At 39.9% G+C, this 22,287-nt stretch overlaps 1 protein-coding gene across 1 annotated transcript in view; it reads left to right on the top strand.

The window, feature by feature from the left end:
- The window catches only part of RHOQ (ras homolog family member Q), a gene marked incomplete at both ends in the record, with an annotated part of 46,694 nt that overhangs the window by 21,596 nt on the left and 2,811 nt on the right, over window positions 1–22,287 (top strand). Inside the window, 2 exons of the mRNA XM_080711187.1 lie at window positions 20,572–20,736; window positions 21,088–21,183. Coding sequence (XP_080567313.1) covers window positions 20,572–20,736; window positions 21,088–21,183 — 261 coding nt within the window. The remainder of the gene's footprint in view (window positions 1–20,571; window positions 20,737–21,087; window positions 21,184–22,287) is intronic.

Consider the following 22,287-nt stretch of genomic DNA (forward strand, 5'->3'; position numbering starts at 1 on the left):
CTGTCCAGTTGTCCATGTGGTAAGCTTCCTTGAACCTCCGTTTCCCCGTCAATAGACTGGGAGCTGTCCTCTGTCCAGGGCTAGTGGTGAAGGCTCAGTGGGATCTTTGAGGTTTGTGGGAAAGTGGGAACCAGGTATTTTTCCCTCTGTGAAGTTAAATAGACTATAGTTACAGAATGAGTTTTCTTGTTCCAGGGCTGCAGGAACTCTGCAGGGAACTCCTATAGTACAAAAAGGTGCCAGCTGGAAGGGAGGAGATGAAGGGAGCAATTCAGAACAGGCAGGATGGGAATGGATGTGACATGTGCCGGGAGGAGGAGCCATGCTCTTCAGTGTGGAAGTGTGTAGTGGTGATTTATGCAGGGTGTGAGGGGGTGAGGGGCCAGGGACTTCCTGAAGGATAATTCTGCCATGTTCAGCACCTCTCAATTTTCAAAGAAATCTATGAGTATGTATGGAGCGGTGGAGTTTCCTGCAGTGACACACCTCTGCACTCTTGTGTATTTGTATGTATTTTTTAAGTTGAGGTGGAGTTCACACAACATTAACCATTTTAAAGTATACAATCCAGTGGTGTTTAGTACATTCTCAGCATGATGCAGCCATCATCTCTGTTTAGTTCCAAAATATTTCCATCATTCCAGCAGAAATTATGTGTATTATGAAGGGATCTGTTCCCTGCAGGCGTATCTGTGAAGTGTGTTAGGTTGTCCCAATTTTGCCTGCTTACTGAGAATCCTTCCTCATCCTCAGATGGCAGATTACACTGTATGTGTTTGGTGAGCAGGGTGTGGTTTACATCTTTACTGGATTCTAAATGGGTTTATTAGTCATAGTTCCCCATGTAGTCTGGCTGTCTCATTTAGACATGGAGAAAGGCAGCCTTGGAGCTTAATCAGAGTGTACAGATGACCCTTGCTGTCCTCATGGGATTGATTCCAGATCCTCTTCAGATACCCAAATCTATGGGTGTGCAAGTCCCTTACGTAAAATGGCATAATATTTGCATATGATCTACACACATCTTCTCATATACTTTAAATAGTCTCAAAAGTGCTTATAATACCTAATACAATGTAGATTTTATGTGAGTGGCCATTTTACTCTATTGTTTAGGGAATAATGACAAGAAAAAGTTTGTACATGTTCAGTACAGGCACAATTTTTTTTTTGCTTGTGAATATTTTTCATCTATCCTTGGTTGAGTGTGGAGCCCATAATAAGGATGGACAACTAATCACAAGTGCTGGGGTCTTCTCTTGGCTGCTTGTCTTCTTAGTGTATTAAAAAGATATATGTTGCAAGTCTGTTTGTCAGCAAGAGAACTCTAGACTCTAGCCCAGGTGTTGAATGGGGAGAGAGGGCTATTTTGATGGAAATGTTAGGCCTGGTACTTATCATTATTCTTGGAGATTGGGACAAGCTCAGTGACTGAGCTGTCACATACACAGTGATAGTGAGACAGAGACCACAGCACTGACCCATGGAGGGGGTGCCCTGACCGTCTCCTTGAGAGAGTGGAAAATCCTTATGTACTGATGGGAGTGGGAAAGAAGAGGATGGGGAAGGTGAGAGGGGAGGAGGGAAGCAGCAGCAGCAGGAGAAAAACAGAGTCTACCTTGAATTATCCAGAAATGCTTCATTCTGATTGGAAGCTTAGGTCATGTGCCCACAAAAGAACCAATGCCTGTGGGAGGGGTGAAGAATGGAACTCACTGACTGGATCCAAGCATGGCTTTTCTGTAGCCAGGTACGATGTCAGGGTTCCCAGAGCCCCATTCCCCGATGGACACTGGGTATGTATGTATGTATGTATGTATGTATGTATGTATGTATGTGTGTATTTAATTTTGTGGTCCTGGAGAGTAAACTCAAGGGCATTCTACCTCCAAGCTGCTCCCCCAGCTCTATTTTTTATTTTTATTTTGAAACAGGACCTTACTAGGATGGTAAGAGTCTTACTACTTGCTGAGGCCCTGAGCTTTAAAAGGAGGAAGTAGATGCTGGGTAGAAGTCAATGGTGCCCTCCATACCTAGGTGAAATAAATGTGAAGACAATTAAAAACATATATATAGGCTAAACAGAAACAGGAACTAAAATGCTGAATGTCAGCAAGAGGCTCTTACACTGAAAATTTACATTATAGTGAGTTTATAGCTTAAGTCATTCTGGCAGCTGGGTAGGTCATTGGTGTGCCATAAAAAAAAAAGGAGCCCTTATTGTGGGATCAAATTTGATTCCTCACTGAAAGTGACAATGGCAACCTGAGAAATGAGCCTGTCACTGGAGAATTGAGACACTTGATTCACTACTTTCAGCTTTGTAGCTGGCAAAGGAGACAGGCTAGCATAGGATAAGCCCCCATCTTACCTTCCCGACCTCATCTTCCCCCGCACACATTTACTCAGCAAGAATTCAATAAGCAGATACTAAAAGCCAGGCTTTGCAGACTAGTGCCTCTCTGTCGATGGGCCCTGTGGAGGTACAGTGTCAGAAATGGAGGAGAAGCCCACAGTGCTGTGGAAGTATAGAGCAAGGCGATGCTTGATCTGAATTGGGGGTTCAGGTGATATCTGTTGTGATCTCTAGACCAACATCTAGAAGATGAGTAGGGGCTACCAAGGAAAGGAAGTGGGGAGAGGGAGAGGCTTGCTACCCAGTTGACTGGTTGATGTGTGTGTTTGGGACGGGTGCTGATGCTATGGGTGCACTTAGAGTTGCTACTGAGGACTTCCACGTTTCATGCTTGGCAGCCTAGTTATTCTCTTTCCTCGTACTGAGCTCTTTTTCTACACAGCACCTATCTCACTTTATAGTTATGGTAGTTTTTTTTTTTTTTTTGGTGGTATTGGGGGTGGAACCCAGATGCTTTCTACCTCCGGACTACACTCCCAGACCCATTTTATATTTTATTTGAAACAGGGTCTCACTAAATTGCTGAGAGTCTCACTAAATAGCTAAGGCTGGCTTCGAACCTGCGCAGTCCTCCTGTCTCTGCCTCCCGAGCGCGGGGATTACAAGTGTGCACCACCACACTCGGCTGTTATGGTAGTTTTTGTCTCAGTTTTGCCTGACCTGGGACCTCAACTGTATCAGACTCATCCCTCTTTTTAAAATTAATTAATTAGCTGGACGTAGTAGCCCACGCTTGTAATCCCCGCGTTTGGGAGGTGGAGACAGGAGGATCACGCTGGTTCGGAGCCAGCCTTGCTGGCTTAAGAGACCCTGTTTCCAAATAAAAAAAATACAAAATAGGTCTAGGAGTGTAGCCCGGAGATAGAAGGGCTTCCAGGAACCACCAAAAAATAAAAAATAAAATAAATACATTAATTAATTAACTTATTTATTTTGTGCTTCTGGGGATGGAACCCAGGGGCAATCTACCTCTGAGCTACACCCCCAGCCCTATTTTTTATTATTTATTTTTGAAACAGGGTCTCACTGAGTTGCAAAGAGCGTCACTAAGTAGCTGAGGCTGTCCCCAAACTGTGATCCTCCTGTCTCAGCCTCCCAAATTCTGGGATTACAAATGTGCACCACAAAGCCCGGCTTAATCTCTCTTTTTACAACAAATGTTTCTCCTTTACTTATCCTCAAATGAAATCTATAGGTAATACCACCACCCTAGACACATAGTTTTAAAATCAGTATAACATCCTAACAGTAGGATGAAGTAGAAATAAAAAGTAATTTATCCTAAAAATATTTTTCAGTATTCAATTTCTAAATTCCAAGACTGAATAATGTAGAAATCAGATAAAATTAGCCATGAATACAACAGCCACAAAAGTTGACATTAAAACACCATAATCGTTTTATTGGTGATTCAGATACTAAGAGCAAAATTGCTAGTAGTCTCTGATCTTTTCATTTACTGGTACATTGTAATGATACATCATGATAAAGTTCAGCGTGATAGAGAACTGGGTGAGCCTCTCCCAGTTCCCACCCCTCTACTACACTGTGATTGGCATTGATAAGCTGCTGTGTGCACATCATGTCCCTTGACATGTTTCCTTCTTTGCGTCCTCCTCCCTCCATCTCCCGCATTAGGTCGCTTTCTTCACCTAACTAAAGTTTCTGCTCCTTTGTCTGGAGTCCCTCCTGTGTCCCAGTTTCTCCCAAGTTTCTGCTTATGAAGGAAAACATCTGACCTTTCACTTTTTTGTGATTGACTAATCTCATTTAGCATAATAATCTCCAGTTCCATCCATTTCCCTACAAATGACATAATTTTGTTCTGTATGGCTGAGTAGGATTTCATTGTGTGTATTCCCCATAAATTTGTAATCCATTCATCTGTTAATGGATACCTTGGCTGGTTCCATAGTTTGGCAATTATGAAATGTGCTGCTGTCAACATAGGTATGTATGTATTACCATGGGAGTCTGGTTTGGCCTATGATTTTCTGTGATGGTAAGCAACTCCTGTGATATTTTGACCAAAATAAAGTACAGTCTTCCTTCAGTCTGGATTGCACGCTTGTAATTCCAGTACTTGGGAGGATGAGGCAGGAAGATTGCAAGTTAGCTGCCAGCGTCAGCTACTTAGTGAGGTCCTTGGCAACTTAGACCCAGTTTCAAAATAAAGAATAAAAAATAGGGCTGAGGGTGCCCCTGGTTTCAACCTCCATTACCCCCCCCCCCACACACACCAGAAAGAAAAAGAAAAGTCATTAAAGCCATGCTCAAATAAACAAAAAACCTTTGTGCTTATAATTCAACCTATTCAGATCCTGGATTCATTATAATTATAAAAGGGCCTTTCATTTTTTGAATGCCTGGCAGAACACTCAGCAATCATATGGGGCTCCAGACTGTTTTGCATTGTTCAGGTTGTAGAGCATCCCAGTGCCGACCCCAAAAGCCAGTAGAGTTTCCCCATTTTTTTCTTGGCACAGGGGACTGAAACTAGGGGCATTTTACCTCTGAGCAATACTCCTGGCCCTTTCTCTTTTGAAATAGGGTCTTGCTAAGTTTCTGAGGCTCTCACTAAGTTGCTGGCCTTGACTCAGCCTCCCAAGTACTTGGATTACAAGCATGTGCCACCATGCCTAGCCTCCGGTTCATTTTTATTATTTTTTTTAGCGAGTCTGGGGATGGAACCCAAGGGCACTCAACCTCTGAGCTACACCCCCCTTCCCTATTTTTATTCTTTAATTTGAAACAGGGTCTCACTAAGTTGTGGAGGGCCTCACTAAGTAGCTGAGGCTCGGCGAACTGCGATCCTCCCATCTCAGCCTCCAGAATGCTGGGATTACAAGCGTGTGCCACCATGCCCGGCCCTCCGATTCATTTTGATAATCAAGAGCACATCCCAGATCTCTAGTGTATCCTGCAGTCACAAAACCAGGCTGCCTAGTTGACAGCCATTTGCCCACTCCAAGTGCATTAAACTCCAGGAAGGGAGAGGCCCTGTCAGTTTTCACTACTGTCTACACAGAGACAGTAAAATAGCTCAGCACCTTTTTGCCAGATATTTGTTGGACTAAATTACTAAATAAATGATGATTTCATTAACAAGAAATTTGTTCCATAAAGTTAGGAAAGAAGTATACCCCGTGGAAGTATGACCTGGTTTTTTTTTTTTTTTTTTTTTTTTTTCTGACCTTTGTTTTAGTGGAAGAGACTTGTAATTATAGCTCCTGACTATGTAGAATTTCAGCTCTAGTACTTTACAACCAGGGGAGTCATGCCACGGTGCTCAAAAGAAGTAGCACTGGCTGTGAAGCTGTGGCTTGTCTTTTTTTGGAAAGTCAGGCCTGTCTGCTAGAGGCGCTCAAAGCACTTGACCAGCCCTCATCCCTCAACATGTGTAGGCTATATTTATTCTCCCTTCACAAATGGGGAAATGAAGCTTAAGCTTGCCAGAGAGCGTGTTTAGCTAAGTCTTGCTCCTTGCCTTGTGAGGTCAGCTTAGATAAAACAGAATCCTAAGACTTGAGTTTTATCCTGGAGTTGAGACCTCCTCCGCATTAAATCTCTTATTAGCACTGCTCATGAGGTAAAAAGTTTGAGCCTTTTCTGCCTGGACTTAGCTATCTGCTTTAGTGATGAGGAAGTGCTGATTCTTGAAAACACAGTAAGACAGCAGTAAGGCCAGGCCTCTCCCCTGTTGTCTTCCTGTCCCACCAGATGTACATTTTTTTCTCCTTTTTCTTGAGCTAATGTAGACAGGAGTTATGATCAGTCAGGTGTCTGAAAGGAAGAAGTGGAAAAAGCCCACAATCTGGGTAACCCAGCTCCTCAATTGGCAATTAATGGGGAGACAGATTTATTAAAAATCATATGAAAGTGACAGTTGATGAGTGTTAGAAGCTAAACCTTGGATGTCTGAAGAATTCTTTTTGTAAGAACTAAATACCATTTTACAGAATGAAAATTAAAATACCATTTCACAGAATGAAAATTAAAAAGAAGAAAAAATCAAATATACGAAATGCTTTTGAAAAACAATGACCTCAGTGATTTATAGAACGTTTTAAAAATTATTTTCCTCCAATTTTCTTTAGTCCGATAGTCATGGGAGGTAGAAGGCAAATTCACTGATAAGCTCTGAACCAAATTTATTTACTCAGCCCAGCTTCTTTGAAAGCAGAGGGTTTTGTTATTGTCTGCAGTGCTGGGGATAGGACCCAGGGCCTCACACATGTTGGGTTACTACTCTACCACTGAGTTATACTCCAGCCTTGGATTGTTTATAAGGATATGAAAAGTGATATCTTACTTTCACAAACTTAAATGAACTCAAAAGTGACAAAAATGACTACATAAAGGAAATGAGATTTTCATATACTACTACTACCAAGAATTACCTTAGAAATATCTGTAGAGTAAATTAGACAAACACTTTTCATCCTAGGAACTAGTTTCAATGTATGTGCCCACTTGGCTTCAGTGATACCCTTTCAGGGCTGGAGTATTTCAAAGTTGTGCCTGCTACCTATTTTGGGCTTCTCACTAGAAACAGATGTTTTGAATGAAGATTACCACTTGTGCCTTGGGAGCAACAGAGTTACTGTTGTTCATATACCACAAAGCCACCAGTTGTCAGGGTATTCTTATTTAGTTGTTAGACATTTTAAATTATCTCTGAAAATAATCAGCAGCTGTTTTAGTCTTTGGAAGGCTGAGGCTTGTCTACGAAAGAATGACTTATTTGTGGCCTCGATTTTTCTCATGCTGGATTGTTACAGAGGAAAAATCTCATAGGTTTTGATAAATGATTATTCCTAAAACAAATCAACATCCTAGATTATGATACTCTTGCATGACTTTCAAAGCATTTGTCACTGGTATCCTCCCATTTTACAGTCAGTGAAATAGAGATTGACCAAGGCCATATGTTCAAATCTTCTCCAGTCAAAAAGGCCCAACTCAAACGCTGCCCCTAGCAAGTCTTTTTTTTTTTTTTAGAAGAAATTACCACATTTGGTATATAACACATTTTTTTTTTTTTTTTTTTTTTTTAAATTTATTTTTTATTGGTGCAATGTATTCATACATCATAGTGGTATAAATAAGATACTTTTGTAGACATACATGCACACATCGCCCAGTTAGCCCCTACCCGATCCCCACCCCATTCCCTCCCCATCCCTCCTTCCCACGCTTGGCTTAGTGGTTGACATCTAGTATTATAGCAATTTATACAATATTAACATTGATAATCTCACATAACAGTTTCATTTGTCTGGTACCAAACTTTTGATGACTTAAAGATAACATTTCAATATTTCTTTTTGCTTTCTTTCTTACCAGAGAATATTTTTTTTTCTTTTTTTTTTTTTAGGTGAAACTATCATACATTTATTTATTTATTTTTCAGAAAAAAAATCTATCCTGATATGGAATATGGGCTCTAGATACCCAAAACAGTCTCAAAGAAGAACAAAGCTAGAAGATGTATATTTTCTGATTTCAAACCATATAAAGCTACAATAATTGAAACAGTGTAGTACTGTTCTAAAGGCAGATATATAAACCATTGGAGCTAAATAAAAGCCTAGAGATAAATTCTTCCATACATTGTCAAGTTATTTTTGACAAGGTTTCCATGAACTTTTGGTGGAGGAAATACTAGTCTTTTAACTAAATATTGTTGAAAAATAATAATAAATGAAAAATAATAAAATTGGACCCTTACCTAACACATATACAAATATTAACTCAAAATAGATAAAGGACCTAAATATAAATCTTAATACTATCAGCTTTTAGAAGAAAATCTGGGTCATAAAACCTCACAACATTGAAATTGGAAGTGATTTCTTGGATATGATTTCAATGGCACAGGCAACAAAAGGGTAAATAAACTCCCTTAAAAAATAAAAAAATATTGTATATCCAAAGACAATGTAAACAGAGTTAAAAGTTACTGATGCTCTTCCAAGAGTTCCTCCTATGACCCATTTCTCCCTAACTCTCACATATTAGGGAAAGCATCTGATTTCTTATTTTTTGTGCCTGACTAATCTCACTTAGCATAATGTCCTCCAGCTCCATCCATTTCCCTGAAAATGATGTAATTGAGTTTTTTTTGATGGCTGAGTAAAATTCCATTGTGTACATATCCCACAGTTTTGTAATCCATTCATCTGTTGATGGACATCTTGGCTGGTTCCATAGTTTGGCTATGGTGAATTGTGCAGCTATGAACATAGATACACATGCATTAGTTTGATAGTTTGGTTTCTTTTCTTTTGGGTAGATACCCAACAGTGGTATTGCTGGATCAAATGGTAGATTTGTTCCCATTCTTCTGAGGATTCTCCATACTGTTTTCCAAAGTGGTTGCACTAATTTGCAATCCCACCAACAATGTCTTAGAGTTCCCACTTCTCCACATCCTCGCCAGCATCTGTTGTTGTTTGTGTTTTGAATGATGGCCATTCTAGTTGGAGTTAGGTGAAATCTCAGGGTAGTTTTGATTTGCATCTCTCTGATTGCCAGTGATGTTGAGCATTTTTTCATGCATTTATTGGCCATTTGAATTTCTTCTTTTGTGAAGTGTCTATTTAGTTCATTTGCCCATTTTGTTATTGGATGTTTTGTTTTCTTAGTGTTGAGTTTCTTGAGTTCTCTGTATATTCTAGATATTAGTCCTCTATCAGTGGTGTAGGTGGCAAAAATCTTCTCCCATTCTGTTGGCTCTCGATTGAGATTCTTGATAGTTTCCTTTGCTGAACAGAAGCTCTTCAGTTTCATGCAATCCCATGTATTGATTCTCCTTTTAATTTGTTGTGCTTTTGGGGTCTTGTTGAGGAAATGTTTGTCTGTGCCTATGTGTTGTAGTGTTGGACCTATGCCCTCTTCAAGGAGCTTCAAAGTCTCTGGTTTAATTTCCAAGTCTTTGATCCATCGTGAGTTGACTTTTGTACAGGGTGAAAAAGTGGGATTAACATCCAATTTTCTGCATATGGTTAACCAGTTTTGCCAACACCATTTGTTAAAGAGGCTATCTTTTTTCCAGTGTATGTTTTTGGCCCCTTTGTCAAAAATCAATTGGCTGAAAGTGTGTGGACTTGTTTCTGGGTCTTCTATTCTGCTCCATTGGTCTATATATCTGTTCTTTTGCCAGTACCATGCTGTTTTTATTACAATGGCTTTGTAGTATAGTTTAAAGTCAGGTATTGTGATTCCTCCTGCGTGGTTTTTGTTGCTGAGAACTACCTTGGCTATTCTGGGCTTTTTGTTATTCCAGATAAATTTAAGGACTGATTTTTCTATGTCTGTGAGGAATGATCTTGGTAGTTTAATGGGCATTGCATTAAATCTGTAGATCAGTTTTGGGAGTATGGCCATTTTAATAATATTTATTCTGCCAATCCATGAACATGGAAGGTCTTTCCATCTTCTAAGATCTTCTTCGATTTCTTTTTTCAGTGTTTTATAATTTTCTTTGTAGAGATCTTTTACCTCCTTGGTCAAGTTTATTCCTAGGTATTTTATTTTTTTGTGGGATATCCTGAGTGGAAGTGTTTTCTGAATTTCTTTTTCAGTGGATTTATGGTTGGTGTACAGGAAAGCTTCTGATTTTTTAAGATTGATTTTGTATCCAGATACCTTGCTGAATTTGTTGATCAGTTCTATAAGCCTTTTGGTTGAGTTTGTTGGGTTTTCTAAGTATAGTATCATGTCATCTGCAAATAGTGAAAGCTTGAGTTCTTCTTTTCCTATTTGTACTCCTTTGATTTCCTTTTCTTGCCTTATTGCTCTGGCTAGAGTCTCTAGTACTATATTGAAGAGAAGTGGTGATAGTGGACATCCTTGTCTCGTTCCAGTTTTTAGGGGGAATTCTTGAAGTTTTTCCCCATTTAATATGATGTTGGCAGTGGGCTTATTGTAGATTGCCTTAATAATGTTGAGATATGTTCCTTCTATTCCAATTCTCTGCAGTGTTTTTATCATAAATGGATGTTGAATTTTATCAAATGCTTTTTCAGCATCTATTGAGATGATCATGTGGTTTTTGTCTTTGATTCTGTTTATATGATGAATTACATGGATTGATTTTCGTATATTGAACCAGCCTTGCATCCCTGGGATGAACCCTACCTGGTCATGGTGAATGATTTTCTTGATGTGGTTTTGAATGCGTGTTGCTAGTATTTTGTTTAATAGTTTTGCATCCAAGTTCATCAGAGATATAGGCCTGTAGTTTTCCTTCCTTGAACTGTCTTTATTCGGTTTGGGTATTAGTGTGATGTTGGCTTCATAGAATGTATTTGGGAGAGTCCCGGTTTTTTCTATTTCCCGAAATAGTTTGAGTAGTATTGGGATTAGTTCTCCTATAAAGGTTTTATAGAATTCACTTGGGAAACCATCTGGTCCTGGGCTTTTCTTTGATGGTAAGCTCTTTATTGCTGTTTCAATCTCTTTAATTGTTATTGGTTGGTTTAAGTGTTCTATATCTTCTTGACTCAGTTTAGGAAGGTTGTATTTATCTAGGAAGTTGTCGATTTCCTCCAGGTTTTCCATTTTGTTGGAGTATAGTTTTTCAAAGTAGTTTCTGATAATCCTCTGGATTTCTATGCTGTCAGTAGTAATGTCTCCTTTTTCATCCCTTATCTTCATAATTTGGGTTGATTCTCTCTTTTTTTTAGTTAGGTTGGCTAATGGTTTATCAATCTTGTTAATTTTTTCAAGAAACCAGCTTTTAGTTTTGTTGATTTTCTGTATTGTTTTTTTATTCTCTATTTCATTAATTTCTGCTCTAATTTTAATAATTTCCCGTCTTCTGCTGGCTTTGGGGTTCAATTGTTCCTGCTTTTCAAGGGCTTTGAGGTGTGTCATAAGGCTATTTATTTGAAGATTTTCTGTTTTTCTTATGTGAGCACTCAGTGCTATAAATTTTCCTCTTAATACTGCCTTCAAAGTGTCCCAGAGGTTTTGATATGTTGTTTCTTTATTTTCATTTGTTTCTAGAAATTTCTTGATTTCACCTCTTACATCTTCTATGACCCATTCTTCATTCAGAAGTGTGGTGTTCAGTCTCCACATGTTTATGTTGTTTCTCTGAGTCTTCTTATAGTTGATTTCTAGTTTCATTCCATTATGGTCTGAAATGACACAGGGAAGTATGTAACATTTTTTAAATTTGCTAGTGCTCATTTTGTGTCCCAGGATGTGATCTATTTTGGAGAAGGTTCCATGAGCAGCTGAGAAAAATGTAAACTCTGCTGTAGTTGGGTGAAATATTCTATATGAGTCCAACAGGTCCATTTGGTTAATGGTGTTCTTTAGTTCTGAGACATCTTTACTGACCCTTTGTCTGGAAGATCGGTCTAGTATTGTGAGAGGTGTGTTGAAGTCTCCCAGTATTATTGTGTTGGGATTTATGTGTGACTTCATATCACAAAGAGTTTGATTTATGAAAGTAGCTGCCCCTATGTTTGGGGCATAGATGTTGATTATTGTTATTTCCTCTTGCTGGACTATTCCTTTTACCAGTAAGATGTGACCTTCTTTGTCTCTTCTAATAAGTTTGGGTTTGAAGTCTAACTTGTCTGATATCATAGTTGCTACTCCTGCTTGTCTTCGAGTACCATTAGCATGGATTACCTTGCTCCAGCCCTTTACCTTGAGTTTGTTCCTATCTTTACTTGTAAGGTGTGTTTCTTGTAAGCAGCAGATGGATGGATTCTGGCTTTTAATCCATTTTGCCACTTTATGTCTTTTTATTGGGGAGTTGAGGCCGTTTACATTAAGTGTGATTATAGAGAGATAATTTTTAATTCCCAACATGTTAAGATCTTATTTCTGTTTAAGATACTGTTTATTCTTCTTTGCTTAGTTGTCTGCTGGATGGGAATTCTTGTTTCTTTGGTTCTGGCGTGTATTACCCATTTCCTCTTTGCAGTTAATCTCCTTGAGTATTTTCTCTAGCGCTGGTTTTGAAGACATAAATTCCTTCAGTTGCTGTTTGTCATGGAAGCTTCTTATTTCCCCATCTAATTTGATGGATAGTTTTGCTGGGTAGGAAATTTTTGGCTGGAAGTTGTTTTCTTTCAGAGTTTGGAATACGTTACTCCAAGCCCTTCTGGCTTTCATAACTTGGTTTGGGAAGTCTGGAGTGATTCTAATTGGTTTGCCTCTGTATGTCACGTGGCCTTTTGTTTTTGTTGCCTTTAAGATTCTCTCCTTGGCTTCCACATTAGTCATTTTGACAATTATGTGGCGTGGGGATCCTCTTCTCTGATCCTGTCTAAAGGGAGTTCTATAAGTTTCCTGGATCTGTGTATCGACCTCTTGCTCTATATTTGGAAAATTTTCTGCTATTACTTCCTTGAAGAGATTGTTGATCCCTTTGGTTTCACCTTCTTTTCCCTCCTCTATTCCAATTATTCTTAGGTTAGCTCTCTTGAAATGGGCCCATATTTCTTCAATGTCAGATTCCTGCTGTCGGGTTTTTTTTTCTAAATTAGAAACTATGCGTTCATTTTTAGAATGATCATCTTCAAGGAGCGAGATTCTATTCTCCATGTGGTCTAATCTGTTGTTTATACTTTGGATTGAGGCCTTTACTTCATTAATTGCATCCTTTATCTCTTTTTGACTCTCTCTAAATTCTTTTCGAAAGTCCTCTATTATTTCTAAAGTTATTTTCCTAATTTGATCTTCTAGAGATCTTTGGATTTCTGTGTTATCAGATTCTGATGTTGTGGGGTTGTTGGCATTCACTGCTCCATTGTTATTTCTCTTTCCCATGATTTTGGAAGTTTGTGCCTTCTCTGGGTTCTTCCCTGAGTCGCTACGAGTTCACTTAAGATGCTCTGGATCTCGTGTCTGTGGTATCTCAGTCACCACTACTCCTTAACTGGTTTGTATCACAAAGTCTCAGACCCAGGGAGTCAATCAAGGCTGCTTAGACCGTGGGGAGTGCCAAGTTGGGCGTTCTCCAGTGGGGAGTTGTGACTATGGTATGATATCTCTGCCACTGCCACTCCCCCCCTGGGCTGCACTGCTAAAATCTCCGACCCAGGGAGACTATCTGCGCAAGTCCCTGGGAGCGCAGTACTGGGATTTCTTCCCTAGGGGTCACAATTTGACTCACAGTTATTGAGTGCGCTGATGGAGCTGTAGTGAACTTGGTGGATTCGCTGCTGCCGCCACTGGCAATATGGCACCACTGCCACGCCCTTGGCCGTGATGCGGCGTATTTCTTCTCTGGTTTTGAACTCCGCTCTGAGTCCCTGCCAGTTGTGCTGTGCTCGGCCCTTGGGAGCTTTAGATGTTCCCTGCACCAACAAAACTGCTGACTGCCGCCCGGCTGTTCAGCACCTGCTCACCTCAGCTCGCTGTCAACCGCTCCTCTCAGGCTCCTGGTGGCTGGTTGAATGGATTGGTCTAGGGCCGTCCGGTGAACTCACCACTGCCGCCAGCAGTAAGACGCTGCTTCTGCGTTTTAGGCCGCGAGGCCAAAGTACCTCCTCTCTGGATTTGAGCTCTGTTTTGAGTCTCCCTCCTCTCTGGAGCCTGGTGCTGCTAGGGGAGATGTAGGCCGCTCCGCTCCGGCCGCTCTGCGCCCGGCTCTGGCTGCTCTGCACCGCGGGTCTGGCCACTCCGGCCGCTCCGGCCGTTCCGCAACGCGGCTCTGGCTGCTCCGACTGTTCTGGCCGCTCCGCTCCGGCTGTTCTGGCCGCTCTGCTCGGCTGCTCTGGCCGCTCCGCTCAGCTGTTCTGGCCGCTCCGCTCCGGCTGCTCCAGCCGCTCCACTCCGCGGCTCTGGCCACTCCGCGCGGCCGCTCCAGGCAATCCGCGCTGCGGCTCTGGCTGCTCCGGCTGTTCTGGCCACTCCGCTTGGCTGTTCTGGCCGCTCTACTCGGCTGCTCTGAACCGCGGCTTCGGCTGCTCTGCACCGCGGGTCTGGCCACTCCGGCCGCTCTGGCGGTTCCGCGACGCGGCAGGCCGCTCCACTCTGCGGCTCCCCCCAATCCGCGCTGCGGCTCTGGCCGCTCAGCGCCGCGCGGGCGCGGCACTTCGGGCTGGTTTTTTTCTAGTGTCTTGTTTTTCCAGCCCTTTTTCTCTGTCCCTTGTAGTTACCGTGTTTATTTCTTTGCTGGTGGTGTTTTCTGGCTCTGAAAGGCGCTGGTTTTGTGGTAGTAGAGTTGGATTGTTAGCGGGACTTGTAAGTGCCGCTTTCCTCCGTCGCCATCCAAGTGGTCTGGGAAACCGAGGAGCAGCTGGGTCTCAGGCTTCCCTCTCACCCCTTCCACCCCGGGGGCTTTAGAAGGGGAAACTATAACACATTTTGTAATAACCTGTTCATGTACATTTTATCTCTTACCCTGAACTTCCCCAAAGCAAAGATTGTTACACAGGTGGATGTACCTCACCACTTATCAGGATCCTTTCTCAGTGTCCTACACTTAGGTGTGTTTCCACACCAACCCGTTTCTTCTCCTTTTCTAGGCTCTGCCTTTGTGGTCTGCAGAGCCATAGAGAGATGCACAGACACACTGTGGGTATGACTGCTCAGTGGAGCTCATTGCCTTATTTTTAGCATAGAGATAACTTATGAAAGAACTTTGTAAATATTTGCAAAGTGTTTTACATATCAAATGCTTAAATCTGGTCCCTCCTTTGTGTCCCTGATGAGGACAGCACCATTCTGGGAACCTGGTAGGTGCTTAATAATGCTTCTTAGATTAAGTGCTGATCTATTCACCTGCTCCAGCTCCACCTTTACCTCTCTACTGCTGTATATGTCTGTCTTCTTTTATTGATGTCTTTAGGTCCCAACCAAACCATCATCTCCAGAGGGTATCATTAGATCTGTCATTTGTATATGTATCCTTAGACCATCTTCCATGTAGTATAATCCCAATAGACATACACAGTCTACAAACATGTACTTTAAACAAAGACCAGTAAAGTAGGAGGGAATGCCCAGGTCCACATGGAGCAGGTGAGAATAGTGCAGAAGCAGAGAGGCTCATAGGTCCTCCTGGCTGAGTAAAGCATAAATGGGCTCTTGGCTGCTGGGCAGCTGATGTTTTTCTCTGCTGTATCTGAAAGTCATTTGTTTCCTCTCAGAACACATATCTTTGTCTTTTTGTCTGTGTTTCTTGTCAGGAGGGTACAGTTGCCATCTCCACAGATGGAGAAGTTTTGACAACAATGGAGAGCTTAATCACTAAGCTATCAGAACTTACTTTTTAAAAATTGATACAACCAGGCACAATGGCACACACCTGAAACCCTAGTACCTGGTTGGTTGAAACAGGAGGATCATGGGTTTGAGGCTGGCCTCAGCAACTTAGCATGACCCTGTTTCAAAATTAAAAACAAAAGGGTTGGGAACAGAGCTCAGAGGTAGAATGTCCATGGGTTCAATCTCCAATTTAAAAAAAAATACTCTGCTTAGTAGTTGGTAAGAAGCTAAAGCAGACTGAAAATTTTGTTGACCACACTCACCATTTTTTATGGTTTTGATATCTTTAATATACTTTACTCCTGAGAATGTTCCAGTTAAATGTTTAAATACCTACTTTTAAAATTAGAACTATAATATATAATGGGTTTGTTAATTAGGACACTGGAGAGTTGGTTGGGAGAAGTTCTGACTTTGATAAATGGCCATTTAAGGGCAGTTGCTCTACATTTAACTTTGTGTTGTCAGATTTAAAAGATATAGTTTAAGATGAAAGTTGTTTCTATAAGCTTCTTAAATATTCCCAAATCCAACATTTCATATTAAATTCACTCAAGATGAGGTACAGTGGGTATAAACAGTTTTATATGATGATGGGTACAGTATGCACAGAGGATAATTAATTTTTTTAATTTGCTACCTATTATTAGACTTTAATTATTCAGGCTGGATGGAAGCAGAAAGGTCTCATTCTTATAATAACTGCCAATTATTTAGCCAGAGGGACAGGTAGGAGGAGTTTATTTTAGGTAGTAAAGACTTAAGAAGTAATGTTTCTTCCCAAGGAATTCTAGATGTATTTTTCTTTTTTTAAAAAAATAACTCTAGTACTTCACATTTAATTATCTTAACAAAAATTGCTGTGTAACAAATAGCTAGACATGAGTGATTGCAATTGTCCTGCTTTGTGCCCACATGTCCCGCACCAAGAAAAGTCGGGATTCACTGTGATTATGAAAGTAATCTGTGTACCAGGCTTATGTTCTATAGAATGTTTGGATTAATATTATTAAGTATTTGTGGAGAACACTGAATTATGCTGCTTGGTGTTTCTTATAATATGCCCCTAGCATAGATTTCCAAATTTATAATTTATTGCCTTATTACCCCCTTTTCTGAAAAAAGAAATCACTCAGTACCTCCCCTGGTGATTCCACCACCCCCTTATTTTTATTCAATGACTCCTAATTGCACCTGTGGCGACTTCTGATTCTCCTGGGTTGGCTCAGCCCCCTCCACAGAGGGAAGAGTGCCAGTTGTATTTCCCTGCATGAAAACCTGCTTAAAAGGTAGTTTTTATTAAAATATTTAATTTGACATTCTCAAAAATATAAATATTCCTTTGTTACATTTTAAAAAGTCTTCAGGTTGTTGCATTCCAAAATAACTAGTTACTACAGTAATAATATATCTTTTTTTTTTTTAATCATAATACAGAAGTCGTACTGCCCTCTATAGACCTCAGTTTGTGTGTTTTGTTGGGAGGATAAAAATTTTATTTCACACAGAAGGAGTTTCTTCTGGGGCTGGAGGGAGATACACAGCCAGGAACTTGTGGAACTCCAGGGACCTGCATGGTTTTGCAGAGGAGTGGGAGAACCTTCTTTCCACATAATAAAGACTCTGCTAAAGCACGGATGAGTTCTCTCAAGTGCCACATGTAGTGCTGAGTGCTTTGTAAAGCTGCATTATTTCATTTATTCCTCATAATCCTATGGGATAGCATCCCCATTGCTATTTCTGTGAGAATTGGAAAGCTAAATCTGGATGAGGAGTGATTTTTAATGAGAACACCCCATTCCCTGGCCACGCCAAGCACAGGTTTGCTCTGAAGCACAGAGCTGCTGGGTAGGATGCTGCAATTAAATACTGATCTTTTTATTCTCTTATGGACTTGCAGTTTGAAATAGGTAATAGAGGGTGGAAAGTAAGTCATATTACTTAACAAATTCAAACTGGTTTTTCTAAATATATTTTTATAATAATTCTTTTGTAGTAACTGACTGTTCCAGGCCCACTTTACTTGATTAATAATTCCTTAACACCAGGGCACAGCGTTGGTCAAACCAATGAGAGGCTTCCACTTTAAAAACTAAAGGTCGCAGAAGATTGAGGCCAGCATTTCCCCATTGTTTTTGCCATAACTGTTACCTGAGAGATTTTTCCAGTGCCATGATTCCAGAATATAGGTATGCCCTTCAAAAGCTTTTAAGTGTTAGCCTCCAAAGTCAAGGGTTTAAGACTTTAATACAATCCACTTTCTGTATCTGTAGGTTGCTCATCTGCTGATTCAACCAACAGTGGATTGAAAATATTTGGGGGACAAAAGTGTCTGTAGTGGGCTGGGCATGGTTACACATCTGTTATCCTAGTACTTGGGAGGCCGAGACAGAAAGTTCACAGGTTTGAGGGCAGACTCACCAATGTGACCAGACTCAGCAACCTAGTGAGACCCTGTTTCAAAATAAAAATTAAAAAGGGCTGGAATATAACTTGGAGGTAGAATTTCCCTAGGTTCAATCCCCAATCTCATCGCATCTTCTCTTTTCTTCTCTGCTCTCCTCTCCCCCCCCCCACATTTTCAGTGAACATGAGCAGACATTTTGCTGTCATCATTTCCTATGTAATACAAATAGCAGTTATTTACATAGAATTGAAGTTATAGTAGGTATTATAAGTAACCTAAAGATAATTTAAACTATAGGAGAGGATGTGTGGAGGTAATGTACACAATGCTGTTTTATATGAAGAACTCCAGCATCTGTGGATTTTGATATATTGGGATCCCAGAACCAATTCCTCAGAGATACAAAGGGATGACTATATGCTTGAATTGAGAATTATATTAATAAAAGTCAGAAGATTACATGAAAGGAAAATTGTCCCATAAAGGAAACAGTACTGTTGAAACTTTGAGTGGAAGATATTTTTAATATTCTCTTAGTTCCACAGTTGTGCTGTTCTAGCAGTGAAGCAGGTCATTGAAGAGGGGAGGTGGCCTAGATAAAAATGGTTTCCTTAAAACTAGATGAGAGTCTAGCCATGACAGAAGTGAAATCTTGACATTGTTCCCTCACTACAATGTAAATAAGCAGAATTCTATGTCATGTAAAATAATTTCTGCAAGCCAGGTGTGGGCACATGCTTTTATTTTTTATTTATTTATTCATTTATTTATTTATTTATTTATTTTGTGGTACTGGGGATGGAACCCAGGAGCCTTCTACCTCCGGGCTACATTCCCAGACCTATATTATATTTTGTTTGGAAACAGGGTCTTCTTTTTTTGTGTGTGTGTGTGGTACTGGGGATGGAACCCTTCCACCTCTGGGCTACACTCCCAGACCTATATTTTTTATTTGGAAACAGGGTCTCTCAAGCCAGTGAGACTGGCTCTGAACCAGCATGATCCTCCTGTCTCTGCCTCCTAAGCACGGGGATTACAAGCGTGCGCCACCACGCCCGGCAAGGGCACATGCTTACGGGAGGCTGAGACCAGAGGATCGTGATTTGTGAACAGCCTCAGCTACTTAGTGAGGCCCTTCACAACTCAATGAGACCGTGTTTCAGAAAATAAAAAGACTAAAAACATAGGGCTAGGGGTGCTGTTAAAAAATAATCTCTGCAAAACAGGATGTTCACTGCTTTTTGTGAGACTAAACCACCCATCAGGAAGACAGCTGAAAAGTAGAAGTTGAAAACAATATGGTATGTTCTGATTTGGAGAAACTTCCATGGACAGTAAAGGTGCAGTGCAGCATGTATTGTATGATATCTTTCATGTATGTTTAGCTGTATGAGGATGTACAGTTGCAGGTTCTTACATGCATAGAAAAAGAAATGGACAGTTACACATGAAAACATTTGGGGAAGGAAACAGAAATTGAGGAGCAAAGAGAGGTTTGGGGACTTACTGTATTTGTTTCTATCCTTAAAATCTCTCTCTCTCTCTCTCTCTCTCTCTCTCTCTCTCTCTCTCTCTCTCTCTCTCTGACTCTCTCTCTGACTCTCTCTTCTGTGTGTGTGTATGAGTGTGCACACACACAATTAAGAATACTACAGAAACATGAGAAGCAAAATTCAAGTGTCTCCATGCAGAAGGTGTTGTGTGTGTGGCTAAGAGCTTTTCTCTGGAGTCAGACCGAGTTTGGATCCCAGCTCCTTTACTATGGCTGTGTATTCTTGTACAAGTGTTTTACCTTCTGCCCCTCCCATTTACTCAAAAGGAAAGCAGGGATAAGGGTACTTGTGTCATACTGTTGTTACAAGGAGTAAGTAAACCATGAAAAAGCGTATCGATCAGTACTTGACATAAATATTCAGTATATGTCATTATAACTTATAATGCTTAGCATCTAGTTCCCCTCAGTCCTCTTGTCACTTTTCATTTATAAAGATTCTCAGTGGTCGGGTGTAGTGGCACACACTAGTAATCCTAGTATTTGGGAGGCTGAAACAGAAGGATCACAGGTTTGAGGATAGCCTCAACAAGTAGTGAGACTCTCATGAACTTTGCGAGACTCTGTTTCAAAGTAGAAATAAAAAATAGGGGTGTAGCTCAGAGGTAGAATGCCTCTGATTTCAATCCCCATTACCAAAAAAATAAATAAATAAATAAATAAATAAATAAGGTTCTCAGTGATAGCATTAATAATCACAATGTATTTTCTCAATTTTTATTGAATTTGTTAATAATACTTTCATATTTTACCCCACTAGTGTTCAAATTTTCAAAAAAAAAGGAATAGCAAAAGCAATTGGAATTAACTTGTTTTAGTTAGAGTGCTTTATGTTCTATTTATGGAATATGCTCAAATCACCACTTTTGCTCTCTGAGCTGATACACATATTATTAGTGAACTATAGTCACAGAAATGTAAACAATTGGCTTTGTCTGTCTTTTTTTCCCCCCTTAGGAAGATTATGATCGTCTGAGGCCTTTATCTTATCCAATGACTGATGTCTTCCTCATATGCTTCTCTGTGGTAAATCCAGCCTCCTTTCAAAATGTTAAAGAGGAATGGGTACCAGAACTTAAGGAATATGCACCAAATGTACCCTTTCTATTAATAGGAACTCAGGTATGTCTGCTTTGATTTTACCCATTTAGGAATAAGCTCTATGGCCAATCTTGGGGGACTACTTTTAGACACATGGCCCCAAGGTTTTATATATACATACAAACATACATACATATGTACGTGTGTGTGTGTGTGTGTGTGTGTGTGTGTGTGTGTGTTCAACCTCAGTTGCATAATAATAAGTTATTTCGTATTTTAGAAAAAATGCCAAAAGAAACCAGTTATCGAATTTTTTTAAAAATTATTTTGTTCAATATTTTGTTTGATGTGGGGCTTAAATGGGACTACATGCTCTGATTTCTCTTTAAAGACTTGTAATATTATGGAACATTATTGACCTTTCTTAATTAGATTGATCTTCGAGATGACCCCAAAACTTTGGCAAGACTGAATGATATGAAAGAAAAACCTATATGTGTGGAACAAGGACAGAAACTAGCAAAAGAGGTAATGGAACATTTGCAGAATTTAAGAATGATGAAAAGATAATAATAAAGCTAACACTTACTGTGTATTTCTGTATACCAGACTCTACTAAGTGCTAGACACGCATTATCTTATTTAATCCTCGCACCCAAATATGTGAGGCAAGCCTGCTTGTTTCTCCTGTTATAAACAGAGATATGAAGATGTAAAGGAATTTGCCTAAGGTACCACAGTAGTAAATGGAAGTTTCAGCCCAAAGCCTAACTCCAGGGCCCCAGGCTCTTCCACCTGTGCTATACTGCCAGCAATGTTTTCTTTAAAAGTCACATATAGAAAAAGGCATCAGAAGCAAGTACTGAGTTAGTTGTTAGAATGACATAGAATGGCAATTTAAATTTGGTTAAAAACTGAAAATTATGGCTATGGTTCTAAAATATATATTACAAACATAAACCATTTAACTTATATTCTTCCTCACCCTGAAACTAGAATTGCTTTTTTCTCCATTTGGTCCTTACATTATTGGATTCTATTTTTTAAATGTTGTGACTTTAATGGATGCTGTGGAAACAATCTAATAAGGTCTTTTGAAATATATTATTAGGAGACAAAAGAAAATAAGAAAACTTTCTAGAGAACAGTGTTTCCCAAGGCAAAATATAGTTTCACTGACAAATCACTTTAGGAATTCTTGAAGAATTTCTAAATACCATAAAGGTAAGTCATAAATGAAGATATTGATGCTATAACTCCATACAAATTTAATACCACATCAAAAGTCATAAAAATCACACAACAAATTTGACATATATAGCAGAAAAAAAGATTAATATCCTTAGTATATAGGAATCCTTTGCATAAAATGAATTAACTGGAAAAAGGACATATACCCCAGTAGAAAAACAGGCTAAGAACATTAGTAGAAAGTTCACCAAAAATATAGATTATATCGAAGATAGGAATACCCAAACTCATTTAGCAGTCAGATAGTAGTTGAGTTTCACATGTAAAATTGGCAAAAAATGAAAAATGACTTGTACCGACTGTTCCAAGGGCAGAGAGGAACAGACACTCTATCAGATTGGTGGTCACTGAATAAGAGCAGTCATGACAAAATGCAAAAGC

This window comes from Muscardinus avellanarius (genome assembly GCF_963383645.1).
Source record: "Muscardinus avellanarius genome assembly, chromosome: 15".
Lineage (NCBI taxonomy): Eukaryota > Metazoa > Chordata > Mammalia > Rodentia > Gliridae > Muscardinus > Muscardinus avellanarius.